Source organism: Astatotilapia calliptera, chromosome 9 (genome assembly GCF_900246225.1).
Source record: "Astatotilapia calliptera chromosome 9, fAstCal1.2, whole genome shotgun sequence".
Lineage (NCBI taxonomy): Eukaryota > Metazoa > Chordata > Actinopteri > Cichliformes > Cichlidae > Astatotilapia > Astatotilapia calliptera.
Window position 1 is genome coordinate 14,439,568 of NC_039310.1, and position 23,948 is coordinate 14,463,515.

The 23,948-nt window shown below is 41.4% G+C and overlaps 1 protein-coding gene across 1 annotated transcript in view; it reads right to left on the reverse strand.

Annotated features, from left to right (window-relative positions):
* Positions 1-23,948, reverse strand: part of mllt10 (MLLT10 histone lysine methyltransferase DOT1L cofactor) — a 49,247-nt gene that overhangs the window by 15,412 nt on the left and 9,887 nt on the right. The window contains 9 exon segments of the mRNA XM_026179398.1: positions 3,767-4,258; positions 4,378-4,596; positions 5,292-5,628; positions 5,934-6,032; positions 11,474-11,563; positions 14,478-14,571; positions 15,775-15,878; positions 16,312-16,421; positions 18,650-18,704. Coding sequence (XP_026035183.1) covers positions 3,767-4,258; positions 4,378-4,596; positions 5,292-5,628; positions 5,934-6,032; positions 11,474-11,563; positions 14,478-14,571; positions 15,775-15,878; positions 16,312-16,421; positions 18,650-18,704 — 1,600 coding nt within the window.

The window sequence follows — 23,948 nt, forward strand, 5'->3', positions numbered from 1 at the left end:
TGGATTAGAGGCCAAACCAACAATTCATCAGAGTTTAGCTAATGCCATTGATGAAATGGGTTACACACAAAGGGATGGTGCAAAAACAGTGCAGGAAACAGGAGGAGGGGGGGAAAGGTTCATTTTAATTCAAATTGCCATTATAATATAATAATACAGAGGGTAATTTAAATGTCCCAAAATTGAATGTCATTTATGTGTCACAGTGCGTGTATGCAATATTTGATCCTCACTTAAAAAAAAAAAAAAAAGGGTTTAATTTATTTTCCTGAATTAGATCACCAAACTAAACCCAAGTTTTTCCCCAAACTCATACAATTTTAATGAAAATATTCCCGCAAATTTAACAAGTACACTAAATTCATGTACACTGAATTACTCGTGCACACCAATTATATTTTCAACATCTACAATTATTATAATTCCTAAACTCTTTCTTTCTTTTTGCTCCAAATTTATTGATTCACAGGAATTAGCCAAAAAGTAGATTACAAGATCGACCAGAGGTTTAACATTTCTCGGGCTGAGCTGACAATTAAATAAATAAATAATCTGAAAAACGTGTATTAGGGCCATTCAAAACAAAGCTGCTGTTCATCACGAGGACTTGCTAACCTTAACCTGTATTTTTGCTCCCTTTAAGATTTAATTACTGCTTTTCGTGGCAAGATTCTTTCAAAAGAAGACAAAGAACAAAAAAGTATATATATTTATATTTCTTTACACACAAACAAACCTGAGCTTGTAAAACTTATAACCTATTTGTATGATCAATACTGTTAAGCCCCTGAAGCACAACAGCCTCCATCGCCCAGCTTTCCTGTTCCTTTTCCCTTCCTGCTCACTACGCCTGTAAGCTTGAAAAACATCCACCTTGATTAGTTCGAGCCGATATTATCTCACGAAGAAATCTGTGTCGTCTATATGCAGAATATAAAAAAAGATGACATTAAATTAAACAAAGTGCATGCCATCACATTCTGTTATTTAACGTCTGATTCAGTGTCTTTTCTCCTGGAGCCTTGCAGCTTGTTTTCCCAAAGACTGCAGACAGTTACTTCATCAGAGTTTAAACGTGGAGATGTTTATGTAAAGACAAACGTCTCAGCAACAGAAAGCCTTTTGTTTTTCTGACAATTTTCTACCACCAAAGATAAACAGACATGCATTTAGAGCCAAATCACGGACAGCAACTGTAACACGCACAACGAGTGTGTGCATCAGAAAATGTACGTGGGTTTGTGGTAGACTGATAAAGGCGTGTCGGTTTCAGAGTCAACAACGGCAAACTAAATTTAACAGTTTCCACAATAAGTATAAGAAGAGGCATATTCAGGTCTCTAAACTACTATTTTTTTTTAAACACTAGAAACTCATTTGCTACAGTTTGTTTACAGTTTAGTGAAAAACCTGGAAATATTCTGATTTACATTAAAAATATATATTATTTTTTAAATGTCCCTTTTTATAATAAATTCTCTGTTTCTTGTGACGTGGCACAATATCACACAATATCCCCCCAAAAAAGTACTAATTACAAACCAATCTCCATTTACTGATTTTTTACATTTATTTATCTATTTTTCCAGTATTGCCTTAAAATACTGACATTTGTGAATCTTTAAATAATTTCTTCTGATGTTACTTTATTTATTACACACCTGCAAACTTTAATAATAGACATGCTCATATTTTAACATTAAGCTTAATTTGTTATTTAAATTAAATCCTGCTCACAGAGTATTTCCTTGCTTTCACAACCTCTCACATGTGCTCTGCAGAGGTGACACCAAGCTGCTGATAATTGAGGAAATTCATTTTTAAAAAAAAAGTGTTAGGGGTAAAAATAATCTCATAAATTAGCTAATAAATATAAGAATAAATGATATCTTTTGTTTTCTTGTCTGCTTTTCTTCTCTTTAAACACATACATAGTCACCAGTGTGAATAAATTTTGCTTCCCCCAGCGTCTCTCCTCCCCCACACACCAAAACTACTGCGAGCTTGTCCGTCCCATCGGTGACCCCGCTGCCATCAAACATTAACCCAGCCAAAATCTCACCCCCTGCTTCTCCCCACCCAACACCACATATTTATCAGGCTAACTATCTATCCATCAGCACGGTGGAGTCAGCAGACAGGACAGAGGAGGGGGAGATAAACACCAAGATCCTCCCCATTACTGCCCTGCATTAACCCCTGGCTAAATATTTACAGTAGGAAGAAGAACACATGATTTAATTTCTCACAGTCGCATACGTATGATGCACAGTCATACATAACCACCACTGTTTGCCCTATCTTCTCTCGCCAGCTGAAGCCCGAAATGCCCCCAACTGCTCAAGGAAAAAGAACCAGAAAGTAAAATGGATGTGGAATCACAAACAAGCTCAACCACCCCTGCTGCAAAAAATTAAATTCAGAAAGCAAACAGAACCAGTCCTCTGACTCACCCGCTCATGACCAAAACAACTCAAATATAAAGTAAACCCACCTTTGAATGCAGAACAGAAGATGAGTATTTGTGAAGACTGTAGTTTTAACACACTTAAGCTTTGAATGGTTACGATTTTAGTTTGATTCAGGCAGAGAGCTGCAAGAATACAACATTCCCATTAAAAGTACGACTCCTACACACACAATGCAAATCAAGACCGTCAACCATCCAATGCCTAGCAACACATTTCTGATCAGAATCTCATCATTTTTCACATTTTACAAATTGCTCTGTTGCAAACAACATAATTACTCCTGAATCTTCGCTTTCTGTGAACGCTGCAGTCCAATCCATCTGGTGCTGAGCTGCAATGTCCAATACTCATCACAGCTACAAGTTTTAAAGCTACAGGTCAAGAACAGATGTAGGGCTAATCAATCACTCGAAACGATCACTTCTAGGGAAAAAGGACAATTTAGAAAAGCTTAAATCAAAAATATCCTAAATATGAGATAAAGACTCACAGAAGTCAGCCTAGTGATCAGCAACGGATTTGAGCTTAATCAGTGGATTCATCCGTAGCATGAATTTAAATAACCATGTCCACTTTCTTTGCGTGCACGTGTATGGGTGTCAACACTAAGAGCTCCAGGTGCACACAGCATCAACAGGTGAGTGTTGGTTCTGTATGCAGAAGGCAGGTAGGTGCGAGCAGCTGAGAGCAGGAGGGAGAAACAAAAGGGTGATGATTCTGGAAGAAAAGGGAGATGTGGGATGTGCGGGCTGTGCTGAGCCATTTCCATCAGGGAAACTCCAAAGCATAAAGACAGTTGCCAAGCAACTGAAAACACACGATGAGAAGGTAAAAAAAAAACAACAACAACAACAAAAAAAGAAGGCATACAGACCACTTCCACGTGTGTGCAGGAACACACAGACCCACACTCTTACACACAAACATGGAGGTGTCACCGGCTCTGGCCATTTCTGATTGTCAATATTTAAAATATGCTGCCCAGGTGTGTTACATTCAGCAGCTGGAAAACCTGCTGCAACAATGCCTCACACAAACTACTTTCCTTTTGATCATTGTAATGAAACTGGAGAGCACAATGGGGTCTTACAAGTCACAACTACCCCATAGATCTTGAATGAAACCAGCACGGTTCCTCATTTCAGTTGCCGAAATTGATTTCATTATTCGCTCAGCTACAGCGAAACTATAAAGCTAATTCTGTCATGAGAACTGACAGACGGGCTTCAAGTCTCCGAAACTCTAAAAGGGGTTGTGAAACGTTGCTGTGCGTCACATTTCTCAGTCGTCCTTACCTGACCCAGTGGTTGTAGAGCTGCTGTTGCTTTGCAGACTCCCATTCCTGAGGAGTGACGGCGACTTTTGAATCCCACCGCTCACGCCCATGACCCCCAGCCCCCTCTCTCCACCCCCTGATCCTCCTCCTACCCCAACCCCTAATCCACTGCTGGAAACTAAGCATGGGCGACCTGAGAGCGTTGAGGACGAAGAGGAGGAAGGCGAGGCGGTGGAGGAGGAGGTGGTGTTGGCGGTGGAGGTGGTGGGGAGAGTTAGGGAGGGTGCGGGCTCAGAAGGCTTCACGTCTGTGGTAAAGCAAGGTCCAAATCTGTTTCGCCAGTTGCCCTTCTTTTTCTTCTTTACCCCATCTTCCCCTCCTCCTGCGGCTGCTCCGCTGATCCCCAGTCCTGAGCTCGAGGGCTGAGGCCGTTTGTAGCCAGTGGACCCAACGAGGCTTGTTGTCTCACTCACTGTGTGACTGTGGGAATTCTCATACAGCTTTCCACCCACTGCAATGATGAGAAAGAACAGTGTTTCCCATTGGTTAATGTGATTGTTACATATTTTTAATAGTTAAACAAAAATTATATTGTTGTGTTTTTTTTTTAAAGAAAAAGAAGTGTGGCACCTGCTGAAGCTGTGGTTGCAGACATAAGAGAACCAAAGAGAGTTGTAGTTCCCTCTGAAGCTCCACCCTCTGAGCCTGGCTTCACAAGGCAGCTGCTGAAAGACGGTGGGGAGGAGAAGGTACTTCCACCACCGGGACGCAACGATGAATCTGTGAAACTTAGGAAGTCTGAGGAGGAAGCGGCAGAGGGGGTCTTGCTGGCACTGGTCAACAGGAGGCCTGGGTGGATGAAAGACGGGTGGGACAGGAATGAACAAAGAGAGGAGAGGCATGACACATCAGAGCTGTACAAGTTTCCAGAACACACTCCTTTCGATCATCTTGAGAGCGACAGAAACAAGATAACAAAAATAGACATTTTATCAGTTCAAATGCTCTCTATCTGCTCTACAGTCAGCCCTTCCTCGTCAAGCAGCCCTCCCTTGCATCAGTTTCTTGAAAGCGCACACAATGCACAATTTCTCTGCTAGACAAAAACACACAACTGACAAGGGCTTCAAGGCTGTAACAGCGCAAAACACAGGAGCACACAGGAGTGAACAGTGACTCCTTTCACGTCATGACCTCCCCACATGTTCCGTCGGCCTGTGTTTGTGTGCGCGGGGCTGTTCTCAGACGGGGCCCCAGATTACAGAGCCGAGACAAAACAGTCTTATCACGGCGAGAGACAAAAGTCTGGTGCCCGACTGATATCCAGTCAATGACACAGCACACACGGACCCATAAAACCAGAGAATCAAAAGTTCATTCAGGTTTTAAATAACGCTTTGCAATTTTAATGCATTTGCAGTTTTTCTTGTGGGTGTGCAGGGTAAAAATACCAGAAGAGCCATCGTTGCATTCTCACTTTTCTAACTGCCATGTGTGTGTGGGGGGAGAGAAATATTGAGATCCATTTGCAACCATCAATTCACCTTGATGGAAAGGCCCAGTTGAAGCTGAGGCAGATGTAGAGGAAGTTGCCATGGTGACCACAGCAGAGGGGAGGGGTTTCCCTGAGGAGGTGAGAGACTTGCGGCCGCCCCTCGGTCCCACCGTGTGACCTCCACCGCTGTTCTTCTTGTTCTTCACCTCAGTCGCAGCCTTGACGCTGTCTGCAGCCAAGGCGTCCTTGGAACTGCTGCCAGAGTGAGCAGACGACACTTCCTGAAAGTTGGCGTTGGTAAAACGTGCTGCGCTGTCATCTAATCGCTTCTGCGAAGACGCTTGCAGAGAGGAGACACCTCCCCCTGAATTGCCACTGTTATAGGTCTGTAAGAAGGTTAAAAAAATAAATAAATGAAGAGGGAGGGAGGGAGAGAGAGAGAATGATGGGAGAAAAAAAAAAAAAGGATATTGGGAGAAAAAGGGAGGACAAGAAAATCAAAACAGCGGAACAGGAAGGGAAATTATCAAAAACACGGCCAAATGAAAAAGATGAGTGAAAAATACATCAAGGCCACAGGATGTTTTAGGGATATAAGAGTTTAACAAAGATAAATCAAGGTAAGCCACTCTGACTCTAATATTTAATCACATGTTACTAATCACCAAAACAAAGGAGGGGTGGCTCTCACCTTCTCTGGGACCATGATGTTCGGAAGGATGAGGGAGGGGGACATGTCCATGGAGGTTTTCTTGTGTTTCGGTTTGTGCCGGTCTCGCTCCTTATGTTTCTGATTGAAATTGGAGGGGAGGGAAGAGAAAACAGATGAGTGAAGGCTTTCAGCACGTGAGTGAATGGAGGAAAGAAATAAGGACAAAGCCAGAAAAAAGAACCTTAGTTCTTTGGATATTTGAAACACTAGGAAAAGACTAAAAATGGCAAGAAGAAAAAAAAAAAAGATTATGGGGACATTTTAGACCATTGTTTAAAAGTGCTTGGCGGAAAAGCTAATGTATGAGATGGGATGTAAGCACCTAAGTGGAGGAGACCGAGTCGGCGTGCATGTGTGTTCAGTGAAGAGAGGCAGAGAAAGAAGCCGCAGTGCATTTCAAAGACTCAATCTGAGATGAAAGCCTGGCGATCCACAAAAAACAAAGAGAGTGATGGAAGAGAGATAAAAGGGGACCAGGAGGCAACAACAATTTAGCATGCTGCGGTAAAGAGCTGAGCATTGCGCTCGTGCTGATGCGTGCAAGGTCTTGTCGCTTCACCCAATCATATCCTTTTTCTTGGGCCATCACAGCTCAATTTACACCCTCACAAACCTGCGCACACACCGCCACCCCTCTCTCGCACCCTTGAGGTGGTGGCTGGGTGCCAGTGCATTTACACCTCACATGCACGCCCCGCGCCCTGACACTTTTCTGTACGTGCGTACTAGCAGACGTAGCCTCACGTGCGTGCACTCGCGCACACGCACACTCTTGGAGGTATATGGTGAAAATACGCAGCGATCCTGAGAGACGACGTGGGACTCGACATGCTCGGGATGTTCGATGTCACAACAACACCGAAACACCATAATCGGCCCCTCCCCCTTCTCTTCCCCACCCGGGGTTTCGCTGAGGACTGATTGCGAGACGGATTGTGACAGTTTAGCCAGACTTCCTCTGCGAGTGGCAGTTAACAGACATCACCAGCCGAATCAGTAGATTGCAGCTCCAGTGCGACATCTCCGCACGCCAGCTTCCGTTAATGCTAACCGTTAATGAGGTTAGGACTTCTGCTGGTTTCTGTATTTCAGAGGATGTGTTGAAGCTTAAAACAGGTTCCAGTCCTGACTATTTTCATTAACTCCCTAACTTCTATTAGTTGGAGTAGTTAAAAACAGATTCAACTACATTTTCAGTATCACATGTCACAGCTTTTTACCAAGGCTTTATATCTTCAGACATAAGATCACCTCTGAATTTTTCATTTGAGTTTTGTAACTTGAAATGCTCTTTTGAGAAACACAGTTTTTTAAAAACTGCTCTTTTGGCCAAACACTGTTTATGGGGTTTAGTAATATTTAATAATAATAATTAATAATTCCAGTCTCATTTCCATAATGGCCCCTCATTTGGGCTTATATTTACAGGAAACAAATTAACCACCATTTATTAATCAATAAGTCAGCTATATTTTATCACAACTGATGCTGGTTCATTGGCCATTTTTCCAGTTATCAACCAGCTGTTTGCAACTACCCTGAAGAAATGTGCTTTAGCTCTCACACTGGCTATAAAGAGTGCGAAAACAAACAGAAATACAGGGTAGAGGTAGCGATTTAAAACAGACAACAAATGATCCACGCTGCTTCTGCCGCAACACAAAGATGTTACGATTATGGCAAGAGGGAGAGTGACGGAGAGAAAGAGGTCAATTCTTTGGGATTCCCTTTTTGTTTTTCATTAACATTCCAGAGGTAGGTGTTGATGGACAGAGCCTGAGCCGAGAGGGTCGGATAACACACACACACACACACACACACACACACACACACACACACACACACACACACACACACAGAGCACTGGGCGTGGGAAACACAACAAATGCACAATGTTACCCTGACACACTCTTATCAATCAGGTCAATTGATTATACAGGCAGAGACAAAGCCTTTCAGCATGTTCTGTCCCCTCTTTCTCTAACGCTGACCGCTGGCAGCCTGATCATTTGACATGTCCGAGAGGGCTTTGAGACTGTGTGGGGTAAATATGAGTGGTGGCGGGTAATGATGAGTGCATCTATTTATCAACAAACCCCTGAACAATGAACAATTCAGCAGTGGGCAGAAATCCTCTCCGTCTATGTCGAATGCTGATCACGTGCCCCCGAAGAGAGAGATTCACTTTTAAAGACACTTTTCCTTCTGTCTCTTCACAGTTTGCAGAATACAAGCACAGAAACCTCCATTCCCTTGTTCGCTACATCTATGTGTATTGAAATTCAGACTCTATTATTAATATGTATCAATTCATCTGACTTCATTTCACATACATTTTTCATTTCTTCAAATTACTTCTGTTTTCCAATCAACAGTCTGTAATTATTCAACATTTAATCATGTTAAATTTGATTATCTACACTACAGTTTTAAATAAAAAGCTCACTACCCAATTTGTTTCAGTACAGCTACGTTAAAACAAACAGCCCTATGAGGCGCACACATTTTGGCACTTTTCGTTGCTGTAACTCGCATAACAAGTATTAATGCATTAATTAATTATTTAAAATGTAACATGTTATCGTTTTATTTAATATAGAAAATGCCGGTACCAATTATGGGAAGAGAAACTATTGTCTGCTAATAATTTGATGTAGTTTCATATTTTATGGCTTCACAATTCAGCACAACAGCCTCAGGAGGACATCGTCTGGGGGGGGGTTGGGGGCAAACGGGGAGGGAGCAGGGGGTGAGGAGAGGCGAGAGAAGACGGGCAGAAAGAGAGGAACAGGAAGTACAGGGGAAAATAATCCGGCCTGGCCTAGCAGGAATTCCCCTGTGCAGTTTCCTGCAGGATTTCTGACCAGCCATTGTGTGTGTATGGATGTGTGTGTTTCCTGCGGGCCTTTTCTATGCGGCCAGCGTGGGGGATCTTGGCTGACTGCAGGGTCTAGCATGAGGTGGGTATACATCTGAGCCTCCAAACCACATAACAAAGGCATGTGAACGCACACACACACACTCACAAATCTGAGCATACTGATCTCTGACCCAGGAATGGGGATGGTGTGTTTATGTGCGCATGTGTGCAAGAGAGCAAGGAGGGGGGATACTCTAATGCTAATAAGGCAGTATTAACAAAAGCCAGGGCAGTAAGACCGAGTAGTACGTGGCCAAACACACACACACAAAATGTGCCATACAATTCTAATTCTGATGCCACAAATTTCTACAAGTTAACACAATTAAAATAGATTCTCTTTTCCCCCCTCTGTATTAAAAAAAAAACAAAAAAATAAAACAAAACACAACAACAGGAGGAAAATTCAAAGCATCAAAAAGCGCTTGCAGCACACCGTCACTAACATAATCTACCGAGCTGATTTTCTCTAACATGCATTCATTAATTCTCCGGTATGCATTCTTGAAACACTTACGGGGGTTTCAAGATTAAACACAATGACGTATATTTAAATAAATTCTTTCCTTTTCTGCTTTTACCTTCAGAGAAAAATAACTTTTGGATTGGCACTTATATTTCCACAGCTCCACAGCTCATTTACTTTTCTGTTGATACAGACTTTAAATATGAACCAGTTTAAGTTAATAGTTATAATTGGACACTGAAATCATTTTTTCCACATCTAAAAAGTCCAAAGTTCACAGTCTTTGATGCAGAAACTAAATGTGTGCGCTTCAGGCTCTCCCGGCAATGAAAACTGCTTTAGGATATAAAATTATTGTTATTCTGGAACAATATCTGCTCTTCATCTGTGCAGTGGTGTTAGATAACCCCGATTAAAAACGTGAAACAATCAACTGGCTGAAGCACCTTTAAACTCCTTTCATTCATGTCAGATAGTGATTCTGTGGTGAGCTGACAGGCTGAGATGGCCTTGCCTAAAGTATTTTCAGTCATGCACACATAAACACAACAGCTTTAAGTGTCTGAGTATGTTAAGCATTTGTTCTTGTTTGTTTTATCCAATGAGTCCTTCACCAACACCGACACCATCGAGCAGCAGGAGTCGTTGTTTTGATAAATCACTGCGGACTGCTAAACTCTTCCCAGTGATAAGCACAATCAAAGATGCGAGGATAAATCCACAGTTAAAGCACTATCATAACAGGACATGGATCTGGAGAGTTTAGAGGGAATGATAATAAAATCTATACAACTTTAAAAAGGGCAGATAAACTGTTTATTGAATATTTAAGTAAATTTTATTGTGCTATTAAACTGTAAATATTTAAATATCTTACTGACAGTTTTTTGTTTCAACTGCAGACAAACACGCCAAGTTCATTTCTTCAACAACAACAAACAAACAAAAAGTAAAATTGATGACTTGACACTGACTGAAAAATCCAGATTTCACACAGCCTGTGATTACATGTTCAACTAACAGCCGTGAGTTATTAAGTCACACTAATCTCACATTCATTAAAGTTGTTATCACTGGTAGGCACAGAGGAGCTCAGCCACCCCAGCTGCCTGATCTCTGAAATACAATTTCATCACTCAATAGGACATCAGCTTCAACTAATTTGGTGATTTTAAAAGACATGCTTAGAGAAATAGTAGAAAACAGTGATGAGTTTTTAGATATGACAAAAAAAAAAGAGAAATACATTTTACAGTCAAGCTCAGACGCTATTAAAAAAAATCAAATCCATGAGTTTTTCTTCAGAGAAGCACTGATTAAAAATGAAGAAAAAATACCAAGTCCATTCCTTTCAAGGCCATCAGTCATCCATTTCAATGGAAAATGTAGCTAGGGTTTTAATCATTTTCATCATGTAGTAATACAAACATAATAGTACAACAGACTTAATTTTGAGCTCAAATTTGGTATGTTGGAGCTTTTAGAGAAAAGGGGAGATAATGGGGTTATTTTAAAAACACTACCTGCACAGCTGTGTACTTAGCTGTATGTGTATTAGGCTCTTTGAAAATATATAAATAAACAGCTATTAAAAAAACAAAAAAAACAACAGTGTGTAGGGGATAGCACCCCCATACCAGTGGTATTTAAAAAACAAAAAACATTGGTTTTTCTTCCTTTTAGAAATATATTAAAGGGAAAACAAAACATTTTCTGATTTTATTACACCAACTTTTATGTAAAAAACAAACCTATAGGACAGCCAATCCGACAGATCAATATGCAACACGACTACACTGACCCTCCACAAAGCTTCGTCTCATTTGCCTTCTGCTTGTCCACAAATTGCTCTGCAAACTCATACGCGTTAAAAGCACGTAATATGAGCGAGGCCTTTTTATTTTCTGGGACATCTGGATAGAAATAGCTAAAAATAAATGAATAAAACTACATTTCAAGTTTTTCGTAAATGCAATTCTCCAACATTCATTTTAACTGCTGCTCAAAGTTTATACTGTGTATCTGCCTGTACCTCCACAGTGTGAGCATGTAACAATGAGCGCGTATGTTTCTGATGGAGCCACAATCGTGGGTGGGAGGCATAGAGAGGGTAAGATCTTAAGGCTGTCTTACCTTCTTGTCCGTGTCTGGGGGTCTATCCATACACTGAGTGGAAGAGTCACTTAAGCTTTGAGACCTACTACCCCGGCCCCTGCTCCTTCGCTAAAAGGTAAAGAGGAACTCCAAGTTACTGGATGAAGTCCACAGACAGAAGGCCAAAAGAAGGCCCCAAAAAAACCTCTTATATTGAAAAATAAAATAAATATAATAAACTGAAAAGGATAAATAAATTCTGACTGAACTCAGGGACAAGTCAAAATTCAAAGATCATTAAAAAAAACATTAATGAGCATTGCATATAAAATATAAAAATGGCAGTTATAGGAGCAAGCTTAGTGACAGAGGCAAAAAAAAGCAAAACAAAACCCCCAAAAAGGCCAATACGGCCAAAAATAAATAAATTTCAAAAATTACATTTAAGGCCATTAATTTCACGGTAACAGATAACAAAGTCAAGCAAGTGTAGGAAATTACTACTCCATAGTAGGAAAACAATTGGTTTTTCTTAGTGGGCAATAGTAAAGATCTTAACTACAAGTAAAGTTGTATTTATGTTGATTTCAAGCTTCTTTGCCTGAACTAGTATTAAAGTGACTTCCTGGTACATATTTGGAGTCTTGCTATTAATCTCAGCCTCGGCCAGATTGCTGTCGCTGCCCTCAAATAACAGCCACACCACTCAAAGACAGATCTTTAACCAGGAACTGTGCTGCCTTAGGCATTATATGTTAAACTGACACTCAGAAGCAACTATTGAACCTTCTTCTCTTCTACAATACAAGGCTCGACCCTAAAGCAGAATTGAGAGCTCATCATTTCCTTCACCAAATTACTTCTGCAATAATCTTTTCTGACTAAAACCCGGGTTCAAGGCTAGTAACAGTAAAAGTTTTGCAGCGACCATCACCCGTGTGCCAGAAATGCCCAACCGTGCATTTACAATCTTCAAATACAGAAAGAAATAAATTCACACAACCTGAAGTAAATGTCTCTTTAATCAAGACTAAAGCTGGATAATCCAAGTTTCCAATTAAATTTAGATACTCAGCGATTCAACTGAAAATATGTAGCTAACATGGTGTAAATATCCATCAAGCGCCATTTTATGAAATCCATTCAGCTTTCTCCATCAATGTTTCTCTCTCATACATTCCTGTCATCCATACAGTGCCAGGTTAATGACATTATGCCCCACCATCCAAAGTAATTTATAAGCGATCAATGTAACAGCATGAGTCTTTCCATCGGCATTTGTTAACACTGCAAAATGTGTGTGCACGTGTGTTTGCGTTGACACCACAAAGCCTGCCTTCTCGTTCCATCCCACCATTGTTCCACAAATCATAATAGTTCATTCCTGTTTTTCACATTTGCTTTTCTCCCCCCAGCTGATGCAGAGGTGTGCATGCAAAACTGGTGGCACCACGAGTAATCTCTGGATACACATCCACCGAGTATCCAGATGTTACATTTTTGTCTTCATTTTTGTCTTCATAGCTCTTTTGTGTCGCTAAATTCTGCTTGATGGTGACATGTAGCTGGCCAGTGTGTAGAGGCCCGCCTTCGTGTGATTTTCTGTGTAACAGGCCAATAATATCTATCGGGATTTTATTTTTCCATTTTTAATGCAGCTTTTTTCTTGGCATAGCCCAACCCACAGCCAATGAAGCTGCTGTTGAGTCTGTTTACAAAGTAGAATGTTTATTAGGCCAAACACACTAAAATATGTCAATTCTGATATAGTCAGAAACAAATGTTGCTATGCCAACCAAACCCAGACAGGTTAGACTACCTCTCCTAGATAAGCTACTGTTTTGGTTGTTCGGCTTTGACATGCAAACTGCCGACTGTATGTAAAATTTGTATTGACATCACAACAACGAAGACTTTTGATACAGTGTTAATCAGTTTAGTGTCAACTCCAAGGAAATGGTAACATTTAAAAAGCCAGCAATAGAGTTCAACAGGCTCAGCGAGCTAAAAAAATGTAAAAACATCTTTTTCCCCACTAGTACTACGTTTCACCAACTACTAAAAATAAAGCATCTGTCCTGAAAGGCCACAAGGGTAGCTCCTTACTAAAAGTAACACTGACAATTGCTTGCCTTGTGAAAATGGGGCTAGGCAGTCTTTGGTCACAATCAAGGCTGTAGTTAGTGTTGATGAAGCGCAGATGAACATGTTTATTGAGACGTTGGATGTCTACAACACTGAGTCAACTGCTTTCATGTGTTTTTATTATACCTGTCTCTTTTCCTATATCTTGTCTTTGACATATGCTCTCTGTGAAATAATGAAAGATAATAATTAAAACACTAAAACTAACACTGAAACTAACAAAAACTAAACTGAAATGAGAAGATGCCCTCTGGAAACGAACTGAAACTACACTGAATTGAAAACAAGAAGTCATATTACACAATTAATATAGCAACGACTATCCCCGTTTGACCCTACAGTAAAATACAGGCTCAAAGGGCCCCAGCAACTGCAAAGCCAGTCCACTGTAGCCAGTGCTTCCTTTGGACAAACAGATGAGGAAGTGGAGGGTGCGATGGGAGAACGGATAACGCTAGATGGAGTGAGACAGATAGAGGGGAAGGAAAAGGTGAAAAAAGAAGAAAGCTGTGAGACTGAGGGAAGAGTCTTTGAAAGTTGCAGGAAGCTGGCTAAAGGGAGGGGGGCAACTTGAAAGTTTGGAAAAGAAAAAAGGAGGAGAAAGATGTGACAAAAAAAGCATTAAGGAGAAGGACACAGTTATGAGAGGGGAGATGGGGATAGAAGAAAAATAGCAAAGAAAAGATTATGTACAATTCACAAAAGTAGAGATAAAAGAACGGCATTTCTCACTGTGCTGAAAGTAAACCAGTAATTGTGTGATGTGTGTGTTATGTCTACATGCTTATCACCAATCGTAGTTAGTGGAACGGAAAACACATTCTCATCCACATTGTTAAAACAGACACAATAGGCAAGTTATCTCTGGAAAATGACAAAAATCTGAGAGTACACTTACCAATTTGCTGTGATGGTATTTGCAATATCCACAGTATTTGACATTGTCTGCATCTGATCCCTGTTCCTCACATAACAATCCTGCAAACTGGGCACTGTGGTGGAGAGTAGTGGGGGGAAATTCAGACAGTCGACAAAAAAAATTATGATTTGTACACGAAGAAGAGGAATACTGGTTTGGACAAGATGAAGAAATATTTATTAAAATAAGAGAAGAAGAAAAAGAGGAAAATAAAAGGTCTACTTCCTTTTTCTAAAACAGGGCTACTGTCATTTCTGTTACATCACCCAGAGATACTGAAACAACTTTCATCGTGATTGTGCCTCATTGCACAAACTTTGAATAACGTTTTCAAAGTGTTTGAATAACGACTCAGATTGTAGCAGTGCATAATTACTTGGAGAAAACAATGCAGATTCAGTGCAGTACTACACTAATAATTGTGAGTAACTAGAAACTTATCCAAATACACACAAGCTTGACATCCCAGAGCTACATTACCAGCAGCACAATATGAAATTAGCTCATTTTGAGATGTGGAGTTCTGGAGTTTAGAAACTCCCGCTGCATGTTTTGCAGGACGTAATCCAATTTATTAGCTAGTTAGCATCCCATTAAGGAACAGTATGGATGCAAAACCCAGCTGCTATCACTTTTTCAACTTCTTAACCCAACCTCATTTCCTGGACTTGTGACAGCAAAGACCCTGCTGGAAACTGAGGATGTGTAGCCTCTCCTGGAAATTACCACAGAGGCTAGCTGTTGGATGATTTCTATGAGTAGCATTGGTGGCAATGCTACACAGCTGCTCCAATGTAAATGTGAAATATCCATTAGAATATGCACTCTGTAAGAACAGAACTACTTCTTCCTTTCATTTTGGACTGATAGGCAAGTTAAGTGCTTTAGTAAGTCCCTACTGCCTCTTGAAAAACAAAGTGGTATTACCAAAGAGTACTACTGCTAGCCGGTTAGCATTAGAGCCCAACATATCGATACATCGGCCAATACTAGCTGTTTGCAGATATAGTGGTATTGGCATTTATAATGGTCGATAAATGCGCTCAGCTCTTAAACTAATGTAAGACAAGCAATCATAGCAAACTACCATTAAAGGTCATGTTGGCAATATTAACATTTAAAGTTACTCAATATATATTTTCTTGCATGCTATTTTTTTTTTTTTTGCCCAGTGCTGTCAGCATTAAAAGCTAGAGGTCTTAAAAGCGAGTGAACAGCTGAAGAAACAAAGTGTGTCTTTGTCAAGTGAGGTTAATGCGATGCAAGTGAGTCTCACCATGTGACATGGAAGGCCTGTCTGCAGCCATGTTTGTTGCAGGTCATACAGGCTCCAGTGGCTGCTTTACTCTCTCTCCCCTGGTCCTCACAGATATAACATGTCTGTACACGCAAACATACAGTTAGGGAAACCCATTTCAATTTAAACACATAAGCCATTTTCACACATGTACTTCAGATGATTGGACATTAAATGGACTTTCCATTGCCAGAGCGACAGCAGAAGGTCTATGTAATTATTCAGAGATTTCACAGGGATTGATCTGGGCCATGTGAAGTGCCTCCTGCACGATCTACCCAGGCGCTCCACCTCACTTAAGGGAATATTTCCAGTAGTGAGAAAACGTATGACACACACAATTCCCTGTTGGGTGCTACAAATGAGAAACGGCAACTTCAGACAACGCATGGACTCGGTTCTCCCGACATTATCCCAACCAGAGTGCACGTGTGAAAACGGCTGGACTTAATTACTCACAGTATGACATTATACATCTGTTTTTGTAAAGTCTAAGAGCATAGATACATTTGTTACCTTATTGTAGCGCTCATGTGGCACAGACTGGAGTACTATGGGCTCCATAGTTGACACATTAGCAAACTCCACCTCAGGTATGTAAAGGGCACAAACCACATGGGCCCAGCCTGTAAAGATACACAAAGAAGACTTATCAGACCCTCTACGTCTACCAGATATAGGTTCAAAGGTCATTTGTGGTAACATTTCACAGTTTACAAGTAGAAATGTTAACCGCCTGCAAAAGTCCTCAAAAGTAATAAAATGTGAGCGAAGTTCATTTTGTCAGTTTCAAGTTTTCCCAATATAGTAAAGCTTTACGTGGGAAGTGGACACAGTAAACCCAGAGGACAAACACTATTTCATCTGATGGTCAATCACAAAATTGACTTTTCTTTTATTTGTTTTTTAATGGTTGAAACTAAAAGCCCAAACCAACACAGCCACTGTGGGCCCTTCCCAATCACCATGCTGAATCTAGAGGTGGGAATACCCCATGATATGATGTTACACTACAATACTTTACTTACAATGTGACAGTATTTCAATTATTACCATTTTGTGCTATGCTTAGTATTGCAATCATTTATCACCTGTTTTAAACAGCAAATTATGTCAACAAAGTTCAACTTTAAGGTTATCCCCTAGTTGAAGCTACATTATATATAAATCATCTCCTTTAAAGCTGTGCAGTGTCACACAAACCTAAAAATGTAACTTTAGGGTTGCTGATAAGTCAGTGTGAACCTCACCTCTTGGAGTTTCGATCTAGAATCTCAAATGCTTTAATTTGTAAATTGGTGGTCATCGACCTAAGCAGCCATTCACTGAGCCTTAACACATGCACAGCTTCCTGTCAGTGAAGACAAACTGGGGGCAGCAGAATGACAGTGAGGCATAGGCATGGTGGAGTGGCAGCAGAATTGACGACGAGCTGAGGAGGAGTTGGAGGAGGTGAACAGGAGGTCAGATGGAGGTGGGAGTCTCCTGCTACACTGGAGGTGTCTGTTTTTCCCCCCATAGCGGAAACAAAAACAGGCTTAAACTTACAGTTGAACCCCTGACCTGCCTTTGACCTGGTGAGCGGGACAGGGGGAGGAGGGCAGAGGGCGGGACACAGGGGAGGGAGCGAGTGTAAAATGGGGGCATGTTGTTGTTTTGAAGTCCCTCCAAGAATCTGGAAGAGGCCTATAAAACAGGACTATAAAACTGGCACAACCTTCCTCCTCAAACTCAGCGTTCGCACTTTAATCCCACAAGAACCGAACAAAGCATCGTTTTACCGACATCTGTGACGTCAAGAAGTTAACAGAGTCCACCGTGCTGAGACAAAAGTTAAAAATGAGGCAAAGGGCTGCGAGCTTCTGATAATGGCTTATTAGCTCCTTTGATAAACACTTGAAACATTAGGAGCCATGTGGTCTCTGCTGTCACAGTACAGTTATAAACTTTACAATGACGCTCCAAATCAACACCTGAAGTTTTCAAACTGCTGCCTCGAGTTTAACATGTCTTACAACCAACCTGTGAGAACCAAATGTGTTTCAATCGGGTCCCAATTAAATATATGAAGACAGATGATGATTGAAAATGATCATCTTTAACCTTAAGCTGTAAAATGGAGACCGGGAAGACGGATAAAGACTGAATTTCTGCCTTTCTATGCTATTCCTTTTTTCTCGGTCTGCTATATGTTAACATGATGGATCAAATACCCATTTCAGAACTTGCTCTGCTTTATTACGGTCCCACCTGAAACAACAACTACCACCACACAGATCAACAAGTGAAGAGGAACTGATGAGCGGAGTAACAGAGTTGGGGAAAAGATTGTGAAAGAAAAATGGGAGGAAAAACGAGGGAGAGAGGGGTCATGGGAAGGGTAAAATAAAAGAGAAAGTAGTAAAATGGTGTGTGTTAGTGTTGTCCTGATGCCTCCCTGCAGGCCTGGACACAATCCCACAGCTGTGCCTCTCTCACCCTGACTCAAACAAACACACACACACACACACACACACACACACACACACACACACACGCGCACAGAGAATATTTACAGTCTCCAACAAGCTGACCTCCCAATGAACCCAGTGTGGAGACTCCTCACAGGCTACGCACTATACCCATCCTGTCCCGCCCCCCCATAAACATACACACACTGACACACCCTCATAAAACATGGACTGGCAAGGACGCTACAGAGGCAGCACATACAACAAACAGCAACATAACTCTCCCAGCATGCTTACAGCCCTTAAACTTGCTGGTGACATGCAATTAATGACAAAATCCACAAGAGGTTAACCACAGATGGCAGCATGTATGAGTGTGTGTGCGCAGCTGAGAAGAAGCATACCTCCGTTGTCCGTCCTCTTGAGCGCTCCATCTTTGTGGGGACAGAGCTCGCACCTCTGTGGGTAAAGACGAAACATCATGTCAGAAACAAGAGGTCAACCTCATGTGCTTGCTCGAGGTATGACAAATATGAGTGTAAGTGAGAGGAGCTGGCCTGTCGCCCGGACTTGGGCACACGGCCAGAAACTCTCTGGGAAAACACCCTCGCTACCTGCCACCTAAGGTTGTGTTTCATCCAAGTGCATGTACTCAGTTGCAGCGGAAAACTTAATTTACTTATTAATCCAATTAAAGCATCGCAAATCCTTTAGCAGTAAATGGCATATGAAATAGACCTGAGCTGTTACTTTGCTTCAAATCTAGCAATGTGTTGCCATAAAATAACGATCAAAGGTAATCCTTTTACTCTGTTTCACTTAAATAAAGCTTGGCATAACAATTATTCACTACATTACAGTGGGGCAAAAAAGTATTTAGTCAGCCACCGATTGTGCAAGTTCCCCCACCTAAAATGATGACAGAGGTCAGTAATTTGCACCAGAGGTACACTTCAACTGTGAGAGACAGAATGTGAAAAAAAAAAATCCATGAATCCACATGGTAGGATTTGTAAAGAATTTATTCGTAAATCAGGGTGGAAAATAAGTATTTGGTCAATAACAAAAATACAACTCAATACTTTGTAACATAACCTTTGTTGGCAATAACAGAGGTCAAACGTTTACTATAGGTCTTTACCAGGTTTGCACACACAGTAGCTGGTATTTTGGCCCATTCCTCCATGCAGATCTTCTCGAGAGCAGTGATGTTTTGGGGCTGTCGCCGAGCAACACGGACTTTCAACTCCCGCCACAGATTTTCTATGGGGTTGAGGTCTGGAGACTGGCTAGGCCACTCCAGGACTTTCAAATGCTTCTTACGGAGCCACTCCTTTGTTGCCCGGGCGGTGTGTTTTGGATCATTGTCATGTTGGAAGACCCAGCCTCGTTTCATCTTCAAAGTTCTCACTGATGGAAGGAGGTTTTGGCTCAAAATCTCACGATACATGGCCCCATTCATTCTGTCCTTAACACGGATCAGTCGTCCTGTCCCCTTGGCAGAAAAACAGCCCCATAGCATGATGTTTCCACCCCCATGCTTCACAGTAGGTATGGTGTTCTTGGGATGCAACTCAGTATTCTTCTTCCTCCAAACACAACGAGTTGAGTTTATACCAAAAAGTTCTACTTTGGTTTCATCTGACCACATGACATTCTCCCAGTCCTCTGCTGTATCATCCATGTGCTCTCTGGCAAACTTCAGACGGGCCTGGACATGCACTGGCTTCAGCAGCGGAACACGTCTGGCACTGCGGGATTTGATTCCCTGCCGTTTTAGTGTGTTACTGATGGTGACCTTTGTTACTTTGGTCCCAGCTCTCTGCAGGTCATTCACCAGGTCCCCCCGTGTGGTTCTGGGATCTTTGCTCACCGTTCTCATGATCATTTTGACCCCACGGGATGAGATCTTGCGTGGAGCCCCAGATCAAGGGAGATTATCAGTGGTCTTGTATGTCTTCCATTTTCTGATGATTGCTCCCACAGTTGATTTTTTCACACCAAGCTGCTTGCCTATTGTAGATTCACTCTTCCCAGTCTGGTGCAGGTCTACAATACTTTTCCTGGTGTCCTTCGAAAGCTCTTTGGTCCTGGCCATGGCGGAGTTTGGAGTCTGACTGTTTGAGGCTGTGGACAGGTGTCTTTTATACAGATGATGAGTTCAAACAGGTGCCATTCATACAGGTAACGAGTGGGGGACAGAAAAGCTTCTTACAGAAGACGTCACAGGTCTGTGAGAGCCAGAGATTTTCCTTGTTTGAGGTGACCAAATACTTATTTTCCACCCTGATTTACGAATAAATTCTTTACAAATCCTACCATGTGAATTCATGGATTTTTTTTTTCACATTCTGTCTCTCACAGTTGAAGTGTACCTCTGGTGCAAATTACTGACCTCTGTCATCATTTTAGGTGGGGGAACTTGCACAATCGGTGGCTGACTAAATACTTTTTTGCCCCACTGTACATGCAATTTTTTTACTAAGTTTATAAATCAGACATGGAGTTTAGGAGTCTGAACCACACACCGACTTTTCTAGCAAAGTTGGAGACACAAAAATCATGGTCATTTAGTAAATGACCCATCAACTTCAAGGTAAAGTTTTTGTACACACAGAGACTGTTACAAATGCACTTAGGTAACCCATTGAGGGTGATCCTAGCAAACTAAGCATTTTTAACATGACAGCAGAGTACAGCAAGTTATTGTCAGATTTCTTCTATTCCTCCATTAGTTCCACGAGTTAAAAGAAAAGCAGTTTGCCATCATGATAAATATCAGCAAAAGTATATTTGCTTTTCACACATGAATAGAGAAAGTAGGCAGATCATTCCAGCACCTGTGTCAACAGCAACATGAAGTTAATCTTGGACTGACAAAGTCTAGTCCGATCCTTAAAGGTTTAAAGACATCATATTAATTTGAGAGGACAACCTTATGTGTGATGATTCAGGTGTTTGTGGAGAGCAGGTGAGCCCAACCACCCTGTTGCAGTTATTAGAAATGCAACGTTTGCCAAGGCTGCGTTCAGCAGGAACATAACCAGGAACTACTTTTGCACTATAAAGTTACACACTGAGCTCTTACAAATACCGAATGGGTTGCATTTTTGCAGAAAATTTGTACTTAAAAACAAAACAAAACAAAACAAAAAAACAACACACACACACACACACACACACACACACACGAAAAAAAATGAAGACAGACAAGACAAGGAAGAAACTGAGATTCTGGGTTTATCCAGTTCTCATGAGGAGGCAGCAGCACGGAGAATTTTATGGTTTGATCCAGGAGTCGAAGCTGTTGCTGTACATATTTTAGGGTGTCAGTGGGGCAGTTCGAGCTCTTGTTGGAGAAGTTGGGACCACATCTGAGGAAGCAGAGAAATAATTCCAGAGAGCCGACTGACCCGGAGCAGCATCTAGCTCTGAGTCTGAGGTAAAACGGTATTGTTTTACTATTTGTATATGGAGCACCAGTGCGTGTTTTGAGCTGCAAGTGCACATGCTGCCAAATGCAGCAGTCTGATTGCTCAGATCTGTCTACTGGAATCAGAATAATCAGGCTTGGCTAAAAAAATAAATAAATAAATAAATGCTGCAAATTTGTCCAGCGAAATTACGCGGTCGGTGTGAACGGCTGCAATAAAAATAGGGGAGTCCAAAAAAATATTTGCACAGATTTTACACATCGGGTGTGTAAATCCCTTAATACAGGGTTTATGAAAAAGTAAAATCCAATTTCAAAATGCTTTGATTCCACAGACGTTCAACGGTAACAACTGAAACAGGTACTGTTAGAAAGAGCAGATCCCTGAGTTTCACGTGTTTCCCGATAGGCAGCACAACAACAGCGGCTGCAGTGACTCCAGACATGCTCACAAAAGTATGGGAGTCTGACTATCGTATGGACATATGCCATGCATCCAGAGGGGAACACATTCAGCACTTGCAAACATTTTGCATGTAAAACTTTATATTCAGCTCAGTATTTTAAAATTTACCACAAGCTTCCATCTCCATTACTTCAAAAACCGCAGCCTTTTGAAATCAGATGATTCTTTTTGGTACACCCGGTTCACCACACACAGCAAATATTATCCGTCTAACAAGCCACACTGAAACAGTTTCAAGGCTTAAGGAGGTTCAAGCTTTAAAAAATTATTTAGTTAAATGTGATAGTAACTGGAACAGTATGCAGATTGACAGGCATGACGCATAGGACAGTAGGAACATGCCAAAGAGAAACCTGCTGGTGGAGGCAGTTACACCACATAAAGTAGGAGTAGCAGCCAAGTCTGTGAGGACCTGTAATTTATTCTTCCTAGTTAATATGCCCCCGTATACTGCAGCTTCCACCAATCTGTACAGAGATTTAATATGGAATGGTACACATGGCCATTTCATCTTAAATGAAAGTTTGCTTAATTCAAGCAAGCTTTCAAGTCTCACTAGGGAGCGGTACAATGATGGGTGCTGCTCAGTAATAAAACATGTCATTCAGTAATATAAAATTCATTACAATCCTCTGTTTAATAAGTCAGAGTAAGCTGCTGTCAGGTCAGTTCTGTATAATCTAACTGTTGCAGTGTGATGACCCTCACACTGTATACCAAAAACGCATTATAGAAGAGATGGGTAGTAAGGCACTACATATTAATATGTATTATGTTAGCATTTTCTCGTGTGTATTTGACAAAAATTGTCATCTTTAAATATTAAATCACTAACCTATGTTTGTATAATAAGCTGCCATCACTCCAACCATATAGAGCCGTAGCTGCTTCTCACACAGACGACCATTTCAAACATATCAGAGATGCTAATCTGACCCGTGTGTTCGCCTGTGTACTCATGAATCCTGGTGTCACATGTCAGTTATATGTGGAAATGCTGACACCCGACAATGATTTAAAAATAATATTGATTGAATGCAGTAATAGGCTGAACGACCTGAATATTGTCTCGACTAGCAAGCTATTAGTGATCACTCTTGACCATCATCCAGGGTTTCCGCCAGTAAAGGTCTTAAACCTGGTGGCAGCAGCCACCAGGGATGGGGCTAGGAATTTGGTATAATTTAATGTTCATGTAGTGCTATCCAACCACTATAACACTCATCTCTAATTGTGAGTGGCACAGACAGAACTGAGTGGCTACTTATGTGCAGCTCTCACAGCTCGCACACAGGAGGGAAACAGAGACTCCCTTACTGCTTTCAGGAGGAGGAGGAGGAAGTCAGCCATGTGCTGTTAATCAAATGGCCTTGATTAATTGATCATCAACAAGTGTGAGTGCATCTGTAGGGGGGAAAAAAGACGTTTGGGGTGCTTCTTACCAGAGGTATATATCCAGGCAAATTCACCTTAAGCTCAGGCTGTGCAATGCTTAGAAAAATGCAAAAAACCTGAAAGCTACATCTCAGACTGTTCAGGCCTCGGTTATCACATTAAATATTAAAGTCACGACAGAACAATTACAGAATGACTGAATAAATAAAGCTTGTTGGAAAGGTTTGTCAGGAGAAGGCCAGAAGAACATGGCAACATCCTTAGCTTGCAAGTTAGCTCTGAACAAACCACAAGACCTCTGGAACAATGTCCTTTGGACAGACAAGACCAACAACTGCCAAGCACAGTGGTAGAGGGGTGATGATTTGGGCTTGTTTTGCAGCCATAGGCGCTGGGCACCTTGCATTCA